The 24900-nt window shown below is 35.4% G+C and overlaps 1 protein-coding gene across 13 annotated transcripts in view; it reads right to left on the bottom strand.

The window, feature by feature from the left end:
- The window catches only part of MYCBP2 (MYC binding protein 2), a 264029-nt gene that overhangs the window by 147845 nt on the left and 91284 nt on the right, over positions 1–24900 (bottom strand). For 10 of the 13 annotated variants that reach the window (XR_011489071.1, XM_070471540.1, XM_070471542.1 and 7 more), the window contains exons 18-22: positions 20900–21007; positions 14498–14617; positions 13345–13426; positions 5544–5661; positions 113–317 (exon numbers count right to left, since the gene is read on the bottom strand). Coding sequence is in view for 12 of the 13 variants with exons in the window: in XM_070471540.1 (XP_070327641.1) it covers positions 113–317; positions 5544–5661; positions 13345–13426; positions 14498–14617; positions 20900–21007 (633 nt within the window). In the remaining variant the exon portion in view is untranslated. Of the gene's footprint in view, positions 1–112; positions 318–5543; positions 5662–13344; positions 13427–14477; positions 14618–16098; positions 16172–20899; positions 21008–24900 lie in introns of those variants that run through there. The other 3 variants (XM_070471551.1, XM_070471550.1, XM_070471546.1) reach the window with 3 other exon arrangements.

Below are 24900 nucleotides of genomic sequence, written 5' to 3'. Positions count from 1 at the left end.
AGAAAGAAAACAAAAAGCTACAGGACAACATATCATAATAGGGAAAGATGAACCATGTGCTTTCAAGGATCTTTCAGAGGGAGATTTATTTGGGAGGTGGGGGTGGTATTACCTATAATGTGTTTACTGGCAAAAATTTCTGATGTAGCAAGCACATGAGAATTAATAAGTGCTTCATCAATTCGTAAGAAAGTCTGGTCCCCACTTGCGCCTATCCAGGTAGCTTTTCTTCCGTATTTTGATCCAATGTTAGGCATGGGAGCTGGTTTTGCATTCCAATATGGCACATCCAGAATTGGTCTACCCAGCTGTCCTTTCTAAAAGATTAAATAAATCACATTAACAACATGACTGAATAAATAATTTATAATAATCTATAAAGTTAAAGAAACAGTAGACAAAAATAGCTCTATGAGACAGTATTCTTCATCAATTGTTGGCTGATTCTTTCTTTAAATAAATGAAATTCACATGAAATTTGGACCAAACTTGTATAAAGAAGCAATTTCTGTTATTCTTAGGCATGCTCCCCTTAATATTAACAAACCACAAAGAATATATTAAAAAATAATAATGAAGTTGAAATAGGAATCTCCCTGAAATACTGTATTGTCTTCAACATCTAAATGTATAATAAATACACAATGTATTTAAAAAGGAGTAACACAAATCGTTCATTTAAAAAACCACTTTGATATTTTAAGCTGACAGTCCAACAAAAATGTCAGTATTGAACTCAAGAGAGTCTAAAAATATTTGAATAAAATATCAAAAAATAATGAATACTGCAACTGTGAATACAATTAGGAAATTACATCTTTTCACACATCATCATGTGTTAGTAAGTTACTTCATTCATGTTTCAAGATAAAGAACAGAATCATTATGCTGTCTTAAGTAACTTTTAACTCACTTTAAAAGTACGGGCTGTCCATAGGTTAGGGAAGAGTTTAACTTAAAAAGTAACAGGAAGGTTTTCACTATGAAGCTGGTAGCTGTAAAGGAAGGTGAATGTTGGATTGGTAAATATTCACCCACCCCCAGCTCAGAAGCTCTCTCACACACTCTCTCTGCTAGCATTACCCTTTCCAAATCCCCCTGGATGGCAAGCAGTCGGCACCACAGCCAGGGTTCACTACAAGTAATGGGAATGAGAAACCAAGCAAAACCCCCCAAAGACCAGGGAGCCTGGAGCACTGCACACGCTGTGGCTGAATTCTCTCCCAACTACCAGGTTTCCAATGAGTCCTACCACTCCTTCAAGAAAACACCAAGAAAACAGAGCCACAAACTGCAAAAGCAATAGAGCTTCACTCTCTGGGCAGAATGAACAGAGCCTCATAATCAGAGAAGAAGCCAAGAAATGTCATTGTTTATGCTCAGCTTCTTTCAATGTCTATCATTTTTTTTACAAAACAACAGCAGCATAAAAAATGTGTCCATTATGTTGAGATATTTATTATACTTTTGGAGGAAAAGAAATTATATTTTTCATTGACTACTGACTGAAACAAGTATCTATTCCCCTACTATCAACCAGTCTAAAAATATGACAGGTACCTGGAGAGCCCCATGGGATCCAAAACGTGGTTATACATAAGCCATGCTTAAACACCCAGAGGTTCACACCTAGGGCTTCCAGGGCTAGAGGACAATAATGACTGTTTGATTCTAAGTATTACCATTTACATTCCCTCCAAAACAACATAAAACCAACATGGAGCAAAGAAAATCACACGTGATTCAAGCCTTCAGCAGTATTAGGAAATAGTGGATCTCATGACTTTTAAATTACCTGAAACCAGAGGAAAAAACCAAAGTTTTCTTCACCCACCTGCCTCTACAAGCCCCGGGGCCAGGGGTGAGGAGGAGGTGCCAGGGGTGAGGGGCATGCGGAGCGGGGAGTTCAGGGCACAAAAGGCTTCAGAAGGAGAACAGAAGAGCTGACAAAATAATCCCCTCAAGGGGAAAACCCAAACCTTGATGTGAAAATGTTAAATATGGCAAGAACTTGAGGGTTCTGAGCACTAGTAGTCACAGGAAAAAGCCTTCAAAGTATGCAGGGTCATTTCTCACCCATTAGGCTGACACAAATTAAACGGTAAGATAGACAACACATTCTGCTGGCAAGGCTGTGGAAAAAGAGGCACTCTCACGGACTGCTGGTGAGAACACAAAATAGAGGGAAAACTATCTCACAAAACTACCTAGGCGTTAGCCTTCAACCCAGCAATCTTCAAAAAATGTATCTCAGAGATATAATATTCACTGCTGTTGCAAAATATTAGAAAGTACTTAACTGTCTAAGCATAAGAAATTGATTAAATAAACTACTATACACACACACACACAAACACACACACAATATGCTATGCAGATGTAAAATATGAATTGTGAAGATCTCTATGAACTGAGAAGCAATGACTTCTAGGAGATACAGTAAAGTGAAAAGACAATGTACTAAGAGCATATATAAAATGCTACAGTTTGAAAAATAAAAATGGAGAAATAATTACATATATGTGTGTATATACATATACACATACTATATACATCAATGCAGATACAGATAGTGTGTGTGCTTACTTATTAATCTTTAAAATAATAAACACAGGAGGGAGAAACTGGAAAACAATGATCTTCATAACCAACAAGCATGGTGTGAAGGGGTGGTGAGTAGGGTGCTAGAGATGAGGTAGGGAATACATTAGGGTGAGAACACCATTTTTCCATAAGTTAACTTGTGGAAACATGTTAGTTCTACATATTCAAAAAATAAAACTACATCTAAGGATGTGCGAGAAGGGATCCTTCTCTGAAGGATCCTCTGAAATGGTGCACTGGATCACAGACCACTCCCCACGGAAGTCCAAGGGCTCCAAGTTGGGAGGACACTCTAGAGGTAAGCAGTTAAACCAACGACCTCCTAGCAACGGCTGGGAAGACAGTTACAAGAGGGAAGAGGAATCTGACACAGCGACACTCCCTTTCACACATCTCTTTTCTGCCATACCTTGGGCATTCCTGGGGAGCCTCACTCATTGTTCAAGGCCAAGTTATCTCCATGCCTAAAGGTCACCCCTTTTTCTCCCCCTCCCCGAGATCAGATCTTACTCACTCTAAGGAGATGAACCCCTGTCCCAGGACAGGGTGAGACAAAATGGACCAGGTAAAAGGTCCTGTTTTCAGGAACAAGGGAAAGGAAGGGGATCCTGGACTGTCGTCACTTTTCACAAAGAATCTACTAGCTCTACTTACTTTCATCCACATTAAATAAATTGGAAAGAAACAGAAAAGGAAAACAAACGAACCCAACTCTATTCCAAAGGAATAACATAACCCCACTGAAAGAGGGTGGGGAGAAAGAACCAAGTAACTTATGAACACAGTAACTTAAGAACACGGTGCCTCATGAACACAGTATTTGACTGTCACACCTTCAGTCCTGGGGTAGGACAAGGTGGGGCAGGAACAAGAGTGACAAATCCTGAACACTTTTTAGTGAGTTTGTTTTTATAGCAGTGTGGGAAAAGCAAACACAGAACGATTTTAGACATATTTTAGGACTAAGTGAAGAAGAAGGGACATAAATATGCGATGGGAAAGACTCCTAGGGGAATGGGCTGGCGGTACCAGTATGGACTCGTGATTTCTGAAACACACATATGTATGCACGTATAAATGCACCTACATGAGTACTGGGGATGCAATGAATACACCTAGTGCTCAGCTGCTGTCCAGTAGTGTCCCCTGCTAAAAGCAACCTAGGTTTTTAGAGAAATAGCTGATTCTAGGACTCAAACAGTTAAGTCTGGAACAACTTGTTATGCCAGGAAGTAAGGGAGTACTAAAAAAAATAACAAAGAGGCATGTTATCAGAACACAGAAGCCAGCGTGAAGGATCTAACACTGGTGAAATCTGAGCCAATCTAAACATTCAAATAATAAATTAAGTACAGTAATGAATAAAAAAGAAATATGCGTGTCTATACCAAAAATAAGATGACAAACAAATATTAAATGGACTCCTGCTTACACTAAAACCCAAAGGGCTGACAGGTGAATGTGAGGGGGTGCTGTGGTTGGAGAAATCATCATTTTTGCAACCATTATAGTAAAGACTGGTTCAGGCAAGAACAATCAATAGATGCTAAATCTAGAGGGAAATTTGGAAGCAGGTATCTTAAAACTTAACAGTGTCAATTCAAAGACTGCTTATTAGTTTCAAGGGAAAAAATTCTAACTATGCAATAGTGACATCAAACAAAATCCTGTAGGTGATCAAAATCTCCATCACCAATGAGGGGCGGGTGGGCCTTCTGTGCCCCCGGATGGCTGTGAGGCCCTGAGAAGGACACAGCATCGCTCACATGGTGCTTCGGTCTGGAATGCACAAGCTGCAGCTAAGCATGAGGAAATATCAGACAAACAAAAAATGAGGAACATCATCTTGGGGGGAGAAGAAAAAGTACCACATTCTTCAAAAATGTCATTGTGATAATAAACCCAGAAAAGGTATGAAAATGTTAACAGATGAAAGGAGACTAAAGAGTCATGAGAAATAAATACAAATCCTGATCCTAGATTGTAGGGGGAAAAAAGTGTCAAAAAGGAATCACCAGATCAACTGACAGAACACAAAACTATTTAGGAATAAAAGAGCATGATGCATACAAGTTATTCTTAAAGGACTCAAGAAAAAAAAAGTTTTACACACACACACACACAGAATGTGCGAGAGAGAATGAGAACACGAGCATACAGACAGTAAATCAAACAGGTCAAAACACTACCAATAGGGGAAGCTGACTCAAGAGCACACGGGCATTTTATGCACTATTCTTATTTTTGACAATCCTTCTGTAAGCTTAAAATCATTTCCAAATAACAGATCTTTAAAGTTCAGATTTACATTAAAAAAAAAAATCAAGAGTTGCAAACTGCATCCCAGAGACTCAGGTTATAGAGTTCTGAATAGTTACCCATATCACAGACAGTATTATTAAGCTTTTCCTTGATTTCTACTATACCCAAACTATACAAAATTCTCAGATTATTTTCTAGTTTTGAAAAAAGAGAAAGAGCAAAACAAACAGGCTGAACAGATAGAAGTTGAGAGGAAGAGGAAAAAGTAAACTATAATTCTAAAAAATGTAACATGAAAACCAGGCTTTTAAAAAGTTCTAAAATAGAAATAATTCCACAAGTTAAGAAAAAAATGATTCTTTACAAACTAGTTGGGAAAGAAGGTTTCAATGACAGAAATAGCTCTATTGAATGCTTAACAGACTCTGACCTGGAATAAAACAGTCCAAATCTAACACAGCTGTTAAATTTAATAAATTCTAAAGCTACACTGGAGAAGAAACTAATTTCAAAGCAAAGCTCTTTCTGGTTTTGTGTACATTGGATGTGGAGACAGGAAATATGCATATGCAATAATAACACAAGAATTTCACTGAAACCAGAAAAAATAACTAATGTAGACAAATGGCAAGGCAATGGTACAATGTAATATTATCAATGCTTAAAAAGTTCCTTACAGAAAAGCTTCCGAATGTGAAGACCTGTCCATCCATTAAAAGCGCTGCTGTGTGGTTACTGCCTGCAGTAACTTGTGTGCTAGGGCCTGGCAATGCTTGAACAAGAGTGGGACATCCCCTAGGGTAAAAAAAAAAAAAATTTAGTCAATTTCTCACAAGACCCAACTGAAATAAAGATCAATAAGCAATGCAATAAAAAAACAGAAGAGATAAAAGGCACTAATAAGAATATTCAGCAAGCACTTACTTAGGTTATCATATTATGCCTGTCTCCAGTCTTCATATTAGGTAAACGAAGATGAGAAAGATATGATCACTGACATGAAGGAGATTCATTAAAGGGTTTCTTGAATTTACTACTCTAACTATGGAAAAAGAATTTTTAATTTTTTCTGAAAGATTATACCTACATTTGTTTTAAAAGAAAAAAAATGTTAACTTATAAAATGAATGGTAAGTCAGAGAGCTCTACAAATATTTGTTAAATGAAAGAAAAATCATACGCTGATTTACCCGGAATACAATCCAGGGACCACACAAAACAGTTTTGTCTTCCTTTCTACCCTTTTCCCACTGAACTGTCAATGAACTTTTCATCTTCTTTTCTACCTTTTCCCACTGCACTTTAATTTTAGATTTTGGCATACAGAGGAGCTCACGAGTTAGAACAGCACATCATGAGAGGCACCACAGCACTGGCTGCAGGCTCGGGCCCTAAAGCGGACTGCCGCGGTGTCAGTCCCGGCTCCACCACGCAGCAGCAACGTACCGTGACTCTCAACAAGTTACTCATCGTTTTTGTGTTTCAGTTTTCTCTTCTTTTACATGGAAATAAAACTAAACAGTGTTTACCCCATAGGGTTCCTATGTACAAAAAAGAAGCTCATATATGTCATGTGCTTGGCTCAGTGATTGATACACAGTAATTAATAAATGGTAACTATTATGATAAATGGCATCCTTGGATCTGTCATATCTGTTCTTGTAATCACCCTTTTATCACCTTATTTATCATTTATTAACCATTTTCAGTAATCATTACGTATAAGAAGAAGAACAATCATCACTGTAGGAAAAAGTCCGCACATAATAGGGAAGCTCTGTTTCTGCGGTGCTGTAATTGCAACATTTTAAATTTTTTTAAATTAGATATAATATATTTTTAAATGGTTCTTCAGGCTGCAATGAAAAATGAATTGGGAAGAGGCAAGGTCAGCAGCTGGAAACCTAATTAAGAAAATGTTGCAATAATCTAGATGAGTTATGGTGAAGACCTGAACTAGGAACAGTGTGAACTGAAAGGAACATTTTGACAGCTCTGTAAGGAACTGATCTGACTAGGCTCTGGAAATGACTGATAGGGGGTGCGAAAAAGATTTTCTGCTTAAGTAACAGGTAGATGGTGGCAACATTCACTTAAGATATGAGAATAAGATCTAGGAAGACAAGGAGAGAAAAGAGACAGTTTTCATTGCAAGTTTCTTCTAAAATTTAGGTATGAACAAAGGAAGGAGAGCTCACAGAAATCTAGGACATAACAAAGAATGAACTCTGGGAAAATGCGATATGTAGAGAGTCATTCCAAGAATAGAGAAATACTGTACACACCAAATGCCTCAGAGACAGACAAGCGACCACTCAATTTTGCAAGAAGGAAGTCTTTGGTGCAGGTAGGCGAGGCACTATGCAGCAAAGAAGGCACTTACAGTGGGGTCAGAGACTACACAAAACCCTCAAAAACCTCAGCAGCAAAGGGGAAAAGAAAGGAGAACCAACAGCTAGAGGGAAAAAGAGCTGAAGGGGAAGCTCTGGCCTTTCTAAGAACTTGCGTAAGTTGAAAGAGAGAGTAAAGATGAGGGGATATAGTTCAGAGGGGAGACGAGAAACAGAATGAGACCCCCACGGAGAGGGCAGAGAGGTCTCCGAGTGGGGACGTGAGCAGGCCCTCTTTCAGTGTAACATGAAGGAGCAAAGAGGAAGTATGAATGCAGGCAGCTTTGTAGGGTCGCTGGGCTGAAGAATTTCCCATCTAATGTTTTCATTTTTGCTGTGATAGGAATAGAGGTCAAGGGCTTAGAGCAAGAAGAAATGAGTAAGGAGAAGATTTGAAGATTATGGAAAGGGTATCGTGGTGAATGAAAGAAAAAGAAACTTAGACTAGAAGTTTTTAACCCAGATCCAAGTGACTTACAGGAATTCTAAGACTGAGCTTCAAGAAATTTGTGAGCCTTTTAATTTTATAAGCCAACTTTTAAGTGTATATCCTTATGTCTGTTTTTCTGAAGAGACAGCCCATATCCTTCATCACATTCTCAAAAGGGCTTAAATCAAATAGCTCAAAACTAGAAAACAAGGGGATCACTGCCTACTGTAGAAGGGCTGATTTAATCTATAAATCATAACAATCTGTGTAAGAACAGTGGTTTCCTTTTCTTCCAGAAGTCCAAGCTAGACATAGAAAATATAAGTAGACTGATTCATGCTTGAAGTTTTGTCACACCTTAGCATCAAGATCAAGAGGGTGAGAAAACTGAGTATATTGGTAAGGGTAAGAGTGACGAAAATAAATGACAATCTCAAACTTGGGTTGTTAAGTGATACTAGAGAGTAAAAAAAAGTAGAGGGCTGCAGAGAATGAAGTACTGATACAGTCAAACACCAAGTAAAGCAATATTAAGTAACAGAAGAAAAATCTGTCATCAGGTTATGCGTTGTTTAAAATTAAAAATTCAGAGTTAGAGCTATGCCAGATCCATTGTGGGTCCTGGAATGACCACCATGAATATGGAAGCAAGGTTCACTAGATCTAACTAAGGTATCAAGGTGACTATATTGTATGGGACCATTCAGGAGCATGGCAAGACTCAGACTGGGAAAACACTGTGAAAACTACATTTTCAAAGAATGAAAGGTCGTGACTAACAGCAAGATGTGTAGTAATAAAAGGGGAGGAAAGCAGAATGGCTCTGCCTCCAAGGAGTAGTCGTTTCTACCTGAGGACACAATAGTGTGGCTAGACTGAGTGGTTCTCAAATCTGAGGTACCATGAGCTTTGGCAATAACCAATTACCATGCCAAAGGATTGTGTGGTGAACTATAGGGTTTCCCTGGTGGCTGTCGGTAAAGAATCTGCCTTTAATGCAGGAGACCACCTACAGTGCAGGAAACTTAGGTTCTATCCCCGGGTTGGGAAGATCCCCTGGAGAAGGAAATGGCAACCCACTCCAGAATTCCTGCCTGGGAAATCTCACGGATAGAGGAGGCTGTTGATCTGTTTGCAGTTTATGCAGCATTTTCATATAAAATATATCAGTGATTATCAAAATAATTCTATGTATAGATCTGATGTGCTTTAAAAAGGATTTTCCCAAAGTTGGTGGCATTTCTTCTAATAAACTCTTTTATGATACTAGAGTCCATTTATTAAATTATTTGGTAAACAGAGGAAGAACTGGAAACAAAAATTATGTGTGTATATGTATGCATGCCAGGCATTCTGTAGACACTATACTAATTCTTTAACAATCCTATGGGATTATTTAAACTAAGGCTTAGTAAATTACAGTTACATAGTTGGTAAGAGATGAAACAAAGATCTGAACCTCGTCTAAATGGTTCCAGACACCATGATGTGTAGCATACTAACACAGAAGGAGGATATTAAAGCAAGAAAAAGATGAAACTCAAAAACTTTAGAAGTATCAAGATTCTACTGAAAAAAAAAAAAAGGAGAATAAAGGCATCTAAACTATACAGTCTCTTTCACAACACCCAGGTTTAAGTTTACTGAAAATTGTAAAAGAATGTGTAACTCAGAGATTCAGAAGCATACAGAAGAATATAAACAAACAAAAAAGAGGGCTGAGTCATGAACGAGTGCATAAAAGTCCTCAGAAGCGTTTCGACAATCCCTTTTAAAAGCAGCAACAGTAACAGCCAACATTTATTGAGCATTTACTACGAGCTAGGCGCTTGTGCTAAGAAAACAACACGTAACATCTCCCTGAATTCTCACAACAACCTTCTGAGAGAAACATTTATTCCTATTTAAGGGGAAGAACCTGAGCCATAGAAACAGTTCACTAATCTGGCCCAGGCCACACAGGCACCGAGTGACAGAGGCAGGCTCGGCCATCCCGGCCTGATGAAGTGCAGAGAAACCCAGGAACGCGTTTCTACCTTCAGCACATACAGACTGCAATATTTACCTTACATTCATCACACATTACTAATGCGTGCTATACAATAAATTTCTATTAAAAACACTTGATTACAAGAAACTTAAAAAAAAAAAACCTTCCAACTCTATTTCAACAAAATATTTATAAATGTTTTGCTTTGTGGTAAGGTAGTTAATAGGTATGCTATTGAGGCTTTCTTCCTCTTGGGACTGTTCCTCCATACACATGGTCAACTCCTTTTGGAATCTGTAACAGTTCCTGACTCCTGCCTTCCAAACCCCACACAGATCCAGACAAACAGGGTAGCTAGAATGTTTACAGCACAGATGGTTTTGACTGGTTTTCGTTTAATCCACCAGCTACACCGTGTAGGCATTACTTCATTGCATGCCCTGGCTTGACACTCCCCACAGCACAAGGAGTCAGCCTTCCAGTGACAACTCAACCAACAGAACCAGGAGTGAAAATGTACATGTTCGGAAAGAACGACTTTGGGCAGTTAAGACAAATCCCACCAGAGTTTAATCTCCCTGAAGTGAAGTGAAGTCACTCAGGCGTGTCCTACTCTTTGCGATCCCATGGACTGCAGCCCACCAGGCTACCCTGTCCACGGGATTTTCCAGGCAAGAGTACTGGAGTGGGTTGCCATAAACTGCAACATTAAAAGCTATCCTAGTTCATGAAGATATAGTCAAACTATTAAAAATACTTAGCATATTGCTATGATACTGTCGCCTGAGCAAGTCACTGCAAGGCAAGGTATGGTGCTTGTTTGGTGATAATCAGGACCAGGAGGCAATGTTTTTAGGTACCCTCTTCATTTGAAAAGCCAAGGTGAGGGCCTTCCCTTTCAAAAGTCATTACACCTCAAGGTGGGCTGGCAGAGTCTTGCACTTATTCTGTTCATTCTTCACACAGCACAGTCACCGGAGGGTTGCAATTTAATCATAGATATGATTTTCACTACTTCCCTCCCACTCAGTCAAGACCAGAAAACACAGCTATCTGCTAACTCTTCTCTGTGGAATGACATCCAAGTATCAAGTCTGATTTGTGAAGACGTGGCCCCCTTGCTACACACAGGACTGACTGCTCTCATGTCTAACTGTAAAGCACCTCTCCCAGGTTATATCATGACTCACAAAATAACTGCCAGCTGAGTAACAACACAAAAATGATGATGATGATGGTAATAATAATAAATCCTCTTCTGGGTCATGAGTCTTCCGTGAGAAACAGAACAAAAAGCTTCCAAATTCTTCTCCCCACATTTTACAAGCCCTGTCTCAGTCTCTGCACGAGTGATGGCTATTAACCTGTGAAACAAAATATCGCTGCCTTCTAAAGCCTGTAATAGTAACTGCTCAACCCTGCAAAGCCACTGATACTCTGTGATATCCAACGCCCAATATATAAATGCCATATCCAGTGACATTTGCTGAAGTAATTCTGTTAAGACTTTTTGCTCTTTCCAAGCACAATACTTGTCATTAAGATTGTGCTGGTTTTATAAATGTCTTAACAAGTATCAAATGTAGGCTTCACTTGTGTTTTTAGTGAGAAGTTGAACTCAATGATACCTCAATCATCTCTTCTCATTAGTAACAGCATTCATCGAAGTAACTAAGGACATTCCTTTCATCCTCATTTTGTGTGCATTGCATTGCACATGGATGTGACCCTGCCCTCTAGGATGGACAGTATTTCCTTAATCCTGGAGGCACACTAGAGCATGGAGAACTTTTAGGGAAAAACTGATACTAGCATTCTATCCAACCCTTGTGGCCACCATCTCTCACTCCCAATGCCCACCTCTCCACACAGGCGTCTTAAAAATTCTAGACTTAGAATCCAAGCATGGTATTTTTGAAGCCCCCCAAGCAACTCTACTGTGCAGCCAGGATTAAGGATTACTGGTCTTTACTATGTAAATGGTATCATCCCTGCCACAGTAATGCAGTCATTTCAGAATAAAGTGAAAATTCTGGATTTTATTTAATGACTGGAGTGACTCACTATATGTGAATGAGAAATCATACAGTTCCAATTGATTCTGGCAGGTATCTTATGAATACATGGAAGAATTGGGCAAGAGCAGAGAGACAAAAAGAAAGGAGGTTCTGTGGCAGACTGGACTGGTGAGTCATGTCTAGCCTGAAACGGCCCTGTATCTCCCCAGACGTAGAAATAAACCTGGTGTCAGTGATGGGGCAGCCATACATGGGGACCATTCAGGTCCTGAGATCACCTGCTGCAGGGAGCACAAGTGACTGACAGACTCAGGCCATGTTTCTTTGGGTCCATGAGGCCATTCGTCCCCTGGGAACCTACCAGCTTGTGACTGAGCACTGTGAAGGATGAAAGCTGGCCCTCCTACCCCATGTGGGACTCTTCCAAAAGCCACCTTGGCTTGAGGACACCCCAATGGCCTGGCTAAACCTCAGTCAGGACTGCACTGTAACCTGACTCTGCTGTCCCATTCTCCTGCCCTCCTTCCTTTCGCAGGGGTCAGACCTGCCTCAGCCCGATTCCTGCTCTCTTCCCTTCACAGAAGTGTTCTACCAATAAACCCTTGGTACATCTAATCCTGCTTTAGGATCTTCTTGGAAGACCTGAGCTAATAAAGATGAATTTTCTATATCTCTAACCCAAAGCACTCTCATTGTATTAAGCAGATATGGACTCAGCTGCTGGGGTGAAAGTCAATAAACCAGGACTTAAACAGAACTTCTCTCTCAGGTAAGCACCCGAGTATCAGGAGACGCTGCAGGGGTCCCTGGTGTCAGGGACCCAGACTGCTTCTATGCCGTGGCTCTGCCGTCCTCAGTACACAGTTTCCAGCTGCTGACTGCTGTGATGACTTCCCCAGCTCCCGCTGCCGGCAGGGACTCCAGGCAGCAAGCAGGGAGGGGAGTCAGAGAAATGGAAGGCATCCCCCCTTCCCTTCAACAGTGGCCCAGAACGGCACACAGCACTGCAGTTCATACGGCCGTATCTTGCAGTGGAGGCGGGAAAATGAAGCCTTTAGTTTCAAGGTCATGTCATCAACTAAAACCTCATTACCAAATGAGGTAGGGAAGAATGAATATTAAAATATGTCCAATAGTCTCTACCATAATTAGGTCTTCACTATTCTGGATAAGTCAAAACAGTTTCTCTGAGTGACCATTTTATTTGAAAATTATTCAAAAACTTCAATGACATCATGTTAATATTAGGCTAAAATTTTAAAATAGATAACATCAAGGAATATTAATATATCCTTTGCTGATTTATTAAAATGCCATTTGGGTATAGTCACTGTCTTTTCTATTGCCATGAACAGCTTTTAAGAAGATATTAATTCTGAAGAATATAGTATGATTTCCTGGTAATCATAATGGCTTACTTTTAATGTATAAAATGTAAATCAACTTTTCTCCTAAAACTACAAAATCATTTGTCCCCACAAAAGCATTCAACCACAAAATCAAGAACCACCAATAATTTATGGGCCATACTTTCCAAAACAGTGGTATAAATACTATATCAAGTGTAGAAATGTATATTTAGAAAGAAAAAAGGAAAAAAGGAAAGAAAGGAAGAAAAAAAAAGCACTTTCACACAAGATATTAAAGTACCTGGAATTGACATCTCCATGTCCGAGCTGCCCATGTTGCCCATACCCAAATGTGTAGACATCGCCATTTTCCATTAAAACCACTGAAATCAAAATTCAGAGCTTTATTTTTTCATTACATGCATTTTCTATTTCTATCACAACTCTACTGAAAGCAATTCAAGTTTCACTATTTAAAATCTGTAGAGCCATTAAGAATAGGCAATAGAAGCAAAGACATTTATATTTAATGAGAAACAATATAATTTTAGTTCTGTAAAATATTTTTGTTAAGTTACAAAAACACATAATGTTTTTAAAACATACATTTTAAACTTATAAATGCCATTTAATAACACTAACATTTAATAAAACATTGGCCTGAGTCAACTGGTAAGTCTTTATATAATGAGTAACTACATACAAAATGTTCTCTCATATCTAGGATAATTATATAGGTAGAGGTCTGAGCTCTGCACAATTATGTACAACATCAGTATGTCTGTCAGAACTTTAATATCTGTCAATGTCTTACCAAATAAGGAAATATATTGAACAACCAAGAAAGAATTTTTTATTTTTATAAAAGTTGAAAAGTACAACTTAAGCTATATAACCCAAATGCCAATGATTTAGTAGGAACTGAAATACTTTCTACATTTAAAAAAAGTTTTCTAATTTAAAAAGTGCTATTTTCTTATAGATATTGCACAATAAAGCTGAAGTAAGATGTATGATTTTTGCAAATGCTTTAACAGCAGATAAAATTTTATTTATAAAATTAATTCACCGTACTGGTACAAAATAATTTTAAAATTATGTTTTAAAAAGCTCTCAATAAAGGAATTTGTGGATGCACATTTCCCACTGAACAGTAACAAAGCTTGTGGCCAGCTTATAAAAAAATCAGAGAATTATAGAGTTTAAAATTATCTTCAGGAATTTCATGACTTGAATTATAGAATCAGTCCTTCAGAAGACAGATGAGAAGTCAGATCTCTAGACAATCATTACACAGATTAAAAAGGATTGCCTAATAAATATGCTTTCATAAATTTGAGAGATGCTATAGCTTTTGACACACGGTTAACAGGCTACATTTGTCCAAACTAAACAAATAGGCTATTCAACACAATTGTAAAAATGCGGTTATACCCTAAAGTTCCAGCTGCTACCTGAGTGGTGAAATCCACAGCTGACTTGTACTGCCCGGAGCTCACAGTCAAATCGCACGGAACCTGGAGGGTATGTTGTGATTTTGCTTGCATCCTTTTCTCCTCGTTCTCCACTTCCATCTGCAAGTGTTATAATTTGTAATTAAGCCATGACTCATCTTCAAAATAAAATTTTAAATCAGTTTACTATGGAAAAACAAGAGAAAATGTTAAAAGGAACAAGCAAGAAGGATCTGCAGCTGTTAGAAGTGATAGATCAAGAATCTACCTGCAAAGAAGCCAATTTTGAAAATATAACCTAATAACTTCTGTTGGCAAAATACTACTAAATCAGTAAAAACACAGATAAGGCCTGGTTACAGATAAGCCTTTTAATCTAATCAGTTATGTGATGTAAAGGGGTCATTGAGTTATAGAAATAACAAAATTCTACACGTAAAAGTTTGTATGGGAAATTTTAGTTTGTATAAGAAATAACTGCATGCAGAGTCATTTAACAACTGTTTTAAATTTAGTGATATTGTTAGTGCTGTCATTTAAAAAAAAAAAATTCTAGCTGACTTGCAAATCACTTAGATTTCCCAAACACATCTTGGGAAGACTACTCTGTCCACCAGTATTGCTAAACTCAGTTGAACTTTTAAAAATTTATTAAGATCAAACGGCTTTATCCAATTATTGCAGTTCAGTGGTTTCCTGTCAGTCATTTCATCTGTCCCACCTTGACCCTCAGCCAGTCTGCTTTGTGGTTTTCTTCTGGCCCCCAACCACAACTCTCAAGCAAACCCTCTGCTTTTATTCCTTCTTCCTCCCTTCTTAAATTGCCTACCATAAACTTGCTTTAAGACCCTCCCTCCCCCGAGGTTTCTACATTAACTTTAAATATTTTAGCATTTTAACTGTAAAATTTAAAAACACAGTCCAGAACATAACAACTTTCTTTGGAATGTGTAAATAAGAAAGGTTAGCTGAACCTTCCAAGTCTAATACTACAGATGAACTAAAATATGACTTCTATATCATCAGATTCAAATTCCTTACACATGGAATAAATATAAATCTGAAAAGAATTTCAGGTCAACTAGCCTAAGTTAATTGCTTTGTGATACAGTAAATCTAAGTTAAATGTGTATAACATGCAGATACACATGTGGATCTACAGACACACATTTTAAGATAATTCTGTATTTTCACTACCCATTTTAGAATACTAAACAGAATAATATCATTTTATGTTCATGTATACTTTCCTTACTAATATTTCTAATATTTAATAATATCCAAGGTAAGACAAAACTGGCCTAAATTACAAGTTCCATTTCTATAACTAAATGACTTTAGCATTTTAAAAAGCTTTAAACTCTTTACAACACTAGGACAGTAAAACCTCACTAATTCGGAATAACACATGGCCTATATGACTTACTGGAAAGGTTTTAATTATAGAACGTTTAAATAAAAATTCAGTTTTATTACCTTCAAGCAGTAGAGATTATAAACTAAATGCTACAATAAATAAAATGTGGTTACCTACATTATACTTCAAAATAGGCCTATATTACATAAAAATGTACCATAAACATGAAAGTCCTTTAACATACAAGAATTAATTGCTGGACCCAGAGGCTGAAGGCACGCTGAAGGAATCCTTCATTTCTTGAGCCCTTGGTTTGAAAAGCTAGTGATTTTAGACAGGTTTCCCCTTAAAAGTATGGCCCTGAAAATTCAGAGGAAGAAGTTATTTTGAATTTTTACTCAAAAAAAAATCACAAATACTGCATCTGAAGTATCATAGTTCTGAATTAGTGAGAGGTTTTACTATAAAAGGATAAAGAATAATGATTCCTCTTTTGCTAAATTATCTAATATAGGTTTGCCAATTAAATCTGCAAGAATGTGTACTTGAGTATGGGATTAAAAAAAAAATCACATTTAGTTTCACTCTATCCAAAATGCAATATACTTTTAGTTCAAAGACTCTTCATCATGGAAAGACAGTGGAATGGTAAAGTATAAACAAGGGCCTACCCATAAAGTAGTAAGCCTCTTCCAAAGACTATTTAAACAAGATGACGGATACATAAAAACTTTAAAGCTTTATCTCAACTGGTTAAAATATCTCATTATTAAAACCAACTTTGATTTATTACAGAAGACAAACTGTGTTCATTTAATTGTGCCAGACCTAACTATATTCAATGTTACACTTTAATTTCACTTTCTATAAATGTATTGATGCCTAGTTAAAGCTTTCACCTTTGAATTTGGCATTTTGCCCTCTCTCTTGAATATAGAGATTAAATAGAGATACAAAGCCCACAAAAGAAACACAGCATCAGGGAAAGAGGGAGAAAAAGCCTAGTAATTTACTGATTAAAATCACAGCTATTAAATGAGTAGTAATGACAATCATTTTGAAATAAAAAATAATACTAGAAACATTTTGTTAACCTAAACAAAACTTTTATCTATAAAAATAATTTGTCAATTTTTATAGATGGTGAAATATTATAAGAAAAAAATAGGGATGAAATTCTTGACAGAGGTTTTAATATTTATATCTGTATCTGGAATTTTATGTCAGTTAAAAAAACAAGCACAATTCTATTAATTTAGAAATTTACAAAAGTTTATCAAAGCAAAAAGATACCTAAACAGTCAAGAGTATAGTGCAAATTCAAAAATTAGCAAATGAAATTTAGCAAGATTAATCCTGCTCAAATTCATTATTCAGAAAAGTATTAATGAGGAGAAATAAAATAAACCTCAGATTTTTAGGAAAGTTAGGCCTAAATATTCTTATAATTGGCCATTTAGGCACATCTATCTTTTCCCTAACGTGAATATGCTCATACATATATCATGTGGTATTAAAACTCTGAGAGCTGTAAAGTTTTGTCTCTAAAGTATGATATGTATATATACATTATTTATGCTTATTTGTGTACACACACAGAGGAAAGAAGATTCAGTATCTAAAAGACTCTACCTTTAATTTTAATTTAAATCTATACTTTTTGGCTAATCTTATAAGCATGCATATTGCTGAATGTATCACAGAAACAGTGAGTACTTGGAACAAAGTCACTAAAATAAAACAGCAAAGCAGTAGTAAACAACAATTTGCTAAGTATCTCTGGCTAAACACTGAAAATCTAAATAGCATAGTAGATAAGTGTTTTTGGGCACTGAAGCCTAAGAGACTTGGATTGGATTCCTGTCTCTATATATTCATTTGCCAGTTTTATGAAAACTGGGATGCTGGATCTTCTCCCTCTTTTAAAAAAAATTTCTTTTTTTAATTTTTACATTGGATCTTTTTAACATGGCACATCACATCACAAGGTTCTTATGAGAAATAAGTGCTATAATGTATGAAAAGTGCTCAGTCAATATTCACTACTGTTGCTCTCCCTAATCAATTCCGTAATCGGATGATATAGATACTGTTATTCCATTTTGCAGTTGGGAAAGCCAAGGCTTTAGAGTGGTTAAGTAGCCAGCCCAAAATAATAAATAGTAGAGCAGCTTTAGAAATTGATCAAAAATAAGGCTCACGTATTTTACCACCATCAAATGGCTGACATCTTAAATCTTTTGATAAAATAAACTAATTACACATTTAACAAATCTCAAATTTTGTACCTTTAAGATAATTCTAAAAGAGAAAGCAAAGAATTCAATTTGAAGAATTTAAGCTACTATTCATGGAGAATTTTTAATTGCAAAGAATATATATACATATATATACACACACATATATATCAATTTAATCTTCATATCAACATATTCAGTTTGGAATTATTATTCCTATTTCTGAAATAAGGAAACTGAAACCAAAGAGGTTAAGAAATTTATGAATGGTCACACAGTTGTAGTAAATGAAAAACAGGATTAAAACTGAGGCCTAATTCCAAAGGCCGTATTTCCATTACACCATACCATTTCTCTACAGAAAATAGGTGTAAAACACAGAGATGATTTTGAGAGTGCCTTCAGATTTTCACGTCAGTCACCTCTAGACTACCTCCAGAACAATTCAAATGTTCCTAACTAAGAGTAGTACACTAAAATCTTTTTTTTTCTATGTAAGGCACTGAATAGCTATAACAAATGTTAATTCAGATAACTGTTTAAAATGTAATCTATAGTTACATTCTTTAAATACTATATGTTATATGTATTGATTCAGTCTTATGCACTACTGGCCTCTGGTCAAAATTTGCCTGAAAATTTGACAGATCCTGTGACCTTCTCTGAATTCTCTCCAATCAGCCAGAAGCTCTCCAACTTTCCATCTTAGAACTCACTTGTTTACAATAAATCCATAGTTCTTACCCTCCACACACTCCCACAAAAAAGTCACAGTCTAGAAGATTTAAATCATTATTATCCTACAATTTGTACCACCAACATAATTAAATGTAAGGTAGACACAGCAATTAAAACAGTGACTGTCTCAGTGGAAGATAAATAGAGTAAGACACAAGAGAAAAGAAAATTTATACAGGAAAAGAAATTTATTAAAAGACTATGACTATATGCAGCAAGAGTAAAAGCAGTCTCTGGCAAGGGGATTAAATGATAGGAACAGACAATGCAAAGGGAGCAACAAAAAGCAAACCTGTGGGTTTACAGTGAGTGGTAAGTTAATACCTTCCACATAAATTGGGACACCATTTGATAAAATATTACTTATACTTTAAAGTTATTTTGGTGGTAAGGAAATGAAACTAGTTCATTCTATAAAACCATACAATCTGATGATTAAAAAAAAAAATGGCCCTAACTGTATATACTACAAAATCAGTCCTTCCCTAGGGGTTGCTATAGTCTCATTAAATAACCCCGTTAGACAAGATGGAAGTTGAATAGTTCTATAGCTAATCAGTGTGACATCATAAAAAGTCTGTTTTAAATTTGTAAGCTTGGCCTTCTTTAGCATTTATTTTAAATTCTGGGGGGAAAAAACACAAAGATGACTGACTATAACATACTAACATGGAGCTGAAAAAGTTTTAAACTGCTTATTGAAATATAAATAGTGAACCTCAGGTAAAGTACTGGAGAACTCTACTTTGATATAATTGGTGAGAAAAAGACCTGATAAAAGAGTCTCCAATACTGGCATAGTGGAACATATGAGATCAGAAATTCTGGCAATAACTAAAATAATTTGCATAGCATATCCCAAATGGTATTCCTTACATTTAAATATTAATGGCACTGTTAAGAGCATCCGGTAAATAAAACAATCACAAATTTTACTATGGTTAATCACATTAGATTTAAACTAATCTCAATTTTTATTCCTGTAGAATATAATTTGAATAGATCTCTATTTGTGGTTTAACTAAAAACAGGGGTTTGTTTTGTTTTACATTTTTGCCTTGAGTGACAAACTGATAGACTGAAACAGGCAAATAAAAATAAAATTGAATACAATATATTGCATGTGAAAGTTTAAAAATAAAATTAGTCTGTAACAGTTCTGTAGCCCTACCCCCCAAAAACAGAAAATATTAGTTAGGTTAACTTGCACCGAATATGTGTTTTAAAATCTTCTGCTCTACTTTACAGGGTTCATTTCAGGCATTTAAGAAAATATTAAGTATAAGTTGTACTACTTCAAGAGTGGCCGGCTCACATGCCAGGATTCAAGGCAGAATTTATACATAAATTTGTAAGTTCCCTGCGTTAAATATCTTTCCTGATCTCAGTTGACCCATAATTTCTTGTTTAAAAAATTCTTGCTTTAGGAATATTTTTAATTAATCTAGAACTCAAAGAATTATACAGCAAGATATTCCAGTCACTCAAGATTTGTTGAGCCCAATAACAGTTTCTGAGGACCAGAGTAGGTCTACTCTTTACTGACATCTATCACTTTTAAACCTCAAATATCAAATAAATCATGTGTATTATATATATAAATTTTTATATTAAAACAAAGGAAGCATCATAGAGGTTAACTCTATCACTTTATACACTGAATTTAGCAATTCTGTTAATTCTGAAGCAAATGAACAGCATTAAAAAAAGAAAAAAGGATTGCAAAATGCCAGATGACAGTCATCTAAGAGCAGATAATAAAATATAGAGAGCCGTAATTATTTTTTCCACCTTTCCTTAACCTTAGGAAATTTGAGAAGAAATGGAAAAGAAAAAGATACATTGTAAAATGTCTTCTTTTTATTAAAGTTAACAAAAAAATACAGTAAAATAAGATTGACAGTCATTGACAAACAGTATACTTTCAGCATGTTCTTTCTCCTCAGGCTATATAACAATGATAGAGGCAAAGTAGAAGAATTAGGTTTGTGCATTTTCCCAGAGACAATATTCAAATAAGTGGAAGAAGTTGGGAAAGCATCCCGCCTAGTTGAGAAGAAGACCAAATACCTTTGTGCTTGTCCCGCTTATGCTTTAGCTGTGCTGGATGGGATCTGAGTCTGGCTAGAGCCTGTTCTCGGTGGTTCATAAAAATAGGACCAGCAAATACAAGGGGGCCTGAGGAGAAACATTTTGTATGTGCATAGAAAAGCTCACAAAATAAAACACTACATGAATAAAAGTAATTCAACCCAAAAAGCATGGAAATTAAAGTTTGGGACATCATACTTTTCTCCTAAGTCCCCTCCGTTAACTTCCCGCTCCCAACCATAACCTATTCACTATTCCACACACAACTTTTAGTATCTTAAATATAGTTAATGAAGTACAAATTCTAATCTTTTATACTTATAATATTACTAGGTAGTTACTAATAGTCTCAAACAGATAATCATAGAGTTCAAACAGAATATATCAAATTCTCCTATAAATCTTTTAACATATTCACACTTAGTAAACCATATATTCATTAAAAATAAATATATTTCCTTTTAAAATACAAAAAACCAACTCACTGTTAAATTAATGATTAAAGTTTAACAAGGTCTTCAAGATTTAATACCCATGTTAATCTTGCTATAAAACCAAGAGATTATTAATTTAACTACATTTTGTCAAAGAAAACAGGTTGTCAAAAACAAAACAAAAAATTCTTATGATCTGAGATACACATATTTATATACATACACATTTATATCACATATATAATACGTATACATACATACACACATACATACATGTGTGTATATATACATGCAAAATCACTGCTTTATAAAGATAGTATTTTGTAAGGTGTATTTTATTTTCTAAAAACATAAATCTAACTTTATGTATGATTTCTGTAACCACATACACAAAATCAGACACAAGGATAGCTCAATTTCACACTGATGATAAAGAAGGGAATCTAAACCCAGTTACATTTTTGAAACATTAACCATTAATTTCTTTCTGAAGCCCCTCTATGTACATAACACTATACATAACTATGTACTGACAAAGATCACAGTCATTTCTACTTATATAATATATAAGAAAAAATTTATAGCCAAATTAATTTCAATAAAATTCAAAAACTGTTTTCCCCATTACTGCTTAGCTTGAAAATAAAGCTTTATACCTTAAAGTTTTAGTTATTTTCTTATAGAACAGAACTACAGCTTCCGTGAGTTTTAGCAATATCAAAAACACAAATTTTGAAATAATAAATTTGACAGTTAAGGAGTTACCAGTATTTGAAAAGGAAATTGACATATATACACACTCAACATTTTAAATTAAATTTCTTTGTTATTCTCTATAGATCTTTAGCTATAACTAATTTTTCTAACAATGGGGCAAACTTAAACTATTGCTCTGTAATAAACTTTGACAAATGTCATGTTAAATACCAAAATACCCTGCATTAAACATTAAAAATGGGTAGAAAAAATATTTTTAAATATGTCTCTAGATACAGAAAAAAACATAAGCAGCATCAATTCTATGAAACACCAAGAATAATATATCTTATGATTACTATAGATAGAAATATGCTAATTTAATATTAACAGAAGAGTTAAATATTTTCCAGTAACACAGTGTCAATCATTTTCAAACTAAGATTATATAAACTAAGCTTCACCTTTAAAATGTAACAAAATGAGACACATTTCAAATATGAACATGTTCTTATCTATTTGCCCTACTTTCCAATTGATTTACTAAAGCAGATAATATAAATCACTCTAAAAAGTATATGAGACACTTTCTAACTACACAAAAGAATTGCAAATATTAAAATAACAATAATATTAAGCTGTATTACCATTTTCTAATTCCTATGGTCTGCCTGAGATATTATTTCTTTCAGAAAAACATACCCATAATATTCATCATTCTTTAGCTTCTCATAAATTCAACTTTTTAGAGACCTTTCTGTACATAAACACAGAAGGCCTACAAGCAATCACACGTAGAAAGTACATCAGGCAAACCCAACTTAAGTTACCATTTATACTATCAGGTTACCAGGTTCTAAAATACTCTGTATCCCACGGACTAAAATAATTTTTCTTACATAATTAAGTCACTCATTTATTCATCAAAGATTTTTTATTATCTTCAGTGTCATAGATGCTGGGTATCACAGATATAATGACAAAGACACAGATTTCAGTCCACCAGGAAAGACAGAATGGAAACAAATAATTGCAATATGTTCTGATAAATGTTATAAAGGAAATCTGTACACACTGTATCTTGAAGGATGAAAAGTAATCAAATCAACTTGGTGAACTAAAGAAGTTTCAAAGAAGGAGAAAAGGTTTGCCAAGAGAGAAAGAAGAGAAGAGGGCATTCCAGGTAAAAGGAAGAGGATTTATAAAAGCAGGAAGACATAAACAATGTTACTATACGGTCATTAAAAAAAACAGCTGAAATGGATGGAGTATAAGGTTATCAGGCAGGAAACGAGTTTGGAGATGAATATACAAAAGAGATAATTAATGCCTTTTGATACTATTAAGCCTCACTGCAGAGAGTGATGAGAAGTCCATGAAATATTGTCAATTAGTTGACAAAGACACATTAAATAACCAACTTCAGGCACAGGTCCTAGAACACTTGGACAAATATGATGACACCATCTCTGACTCAGGAAGCTTACAGTCTAATGACTGATAAAGAGCTTACACAAAACTCAAGAAGAAATTATTCCAGTATGCTGAGAGAAAATTGAGCATACTGGAGGGGCAGGTAGCAAATCTTGAAGGTGGGGAAGTAAGGAGTTCCCTTCAGAAAGTTACAGGTAATCCATTTAAGAACCTAAGAGTATTATTATCTTTTGGGCCAGTAATTACATATCCTGAAATCTGTCCTAAGGAAAACTGAAATTTTTCTTAAAGATTTCAGCTCAAAAATGTTAATAACATGTAATTATAACAAAATACTTAAAACAATCCAAAAAGAAGAAGAATTAATAAAAAACTATGGTATCTTCTCTCAGAGGAAAAATAGTAAGCCATTAAAACAAAATTTATGAAGAAAAAAAGTGCTTCTGTGCTATTTAAATTAGCAATGACAAAATGTCATTCATCAACATTTTACAAAAATTAAAAATAATATAAGGCAGGTGGTGCTAGAGGAAAACACCACTCATATATTAGTCTTGAGAAGATAAATTCCCATAATACTTAAAAAGTTATTTGAAATACATGTTAAAATTTAAAACAGGTACACTCTCTGGCCCGCATATTCTATCACTGGTAAGCTCTACTATATAAATAAAAATTCCACTACATATGGCTACAAATTAAAGAATATTTATTATAGCAAAATACACAAAAAGCTGAAAATAATCTTGATGACCATCAATAAAATAATAGTTGAATAATCTGTGGTATAGACAGATTATGAAATGTTATGCAGCTATTAAACAGAATGTGGCAGGTCCATGCTCACTGATATAGTACATGTTCATGCTGTATTGTAAAGTGGGGAAAAGATGCTGCAAACAACTGTATATTTAACCCAGTATCACTTCTGTAAGTAAACTGCCTAAACTTTTACATAAGTGTTGATATCTGCACATGACTCTATTTCAATGGAATAGGATACAGAGGTATACCTGGTAGGCTAAACCTCATTTGCTTCATAAAAGAGAATGGGAAGGCAAGGAAAAAAACTGCTAGAAAATTTTAAAAATGTGTATACCGTAAGATTAAGCAAATATATAAAATAAAATTCAGTCAGTGATTATAACTGGAAATGTATAAAACCTGACTAGAAGATGACCAAGAAATAAAGTAATAATTCAATTAAAGGATATGTTTTTAGAAAACCTTTAAGCTAAACTCCTACAATACTTTAATATAGAATTGCAATAAGGCACAGAAAAATTTATGCTGCAATCATTAAGGAAAAAACAGCATACCAATACACAGCACAGTGTGAAATGATGCAAAATATCTAAACAAAAATATAGGGAGAGAAAAACTTCAAGAAGTATACCAAGATTCTAAGGCAGTTAT

The sequence above is a fragment of the Odocoileus virginianus genome, chromosome 8 (genome assembly GCF_023699985.2).
Source record: "Odocoileus virginianus isolate 20LAN1187 ecotype Illinois chromosome 8, Ovbor_1.2, whole genome shotgun sequence".
In the NCBI taxonomy this organism is placed as follows: Eukaryota; Metazoa; Chordata; class Mammalia; order Artiodactyla; family Cervidae; genus Odocoileus; species Odocoileus virginianus.
This window is presented reverse-complemented; position numbering and strand designations above follow the sequence as displayed.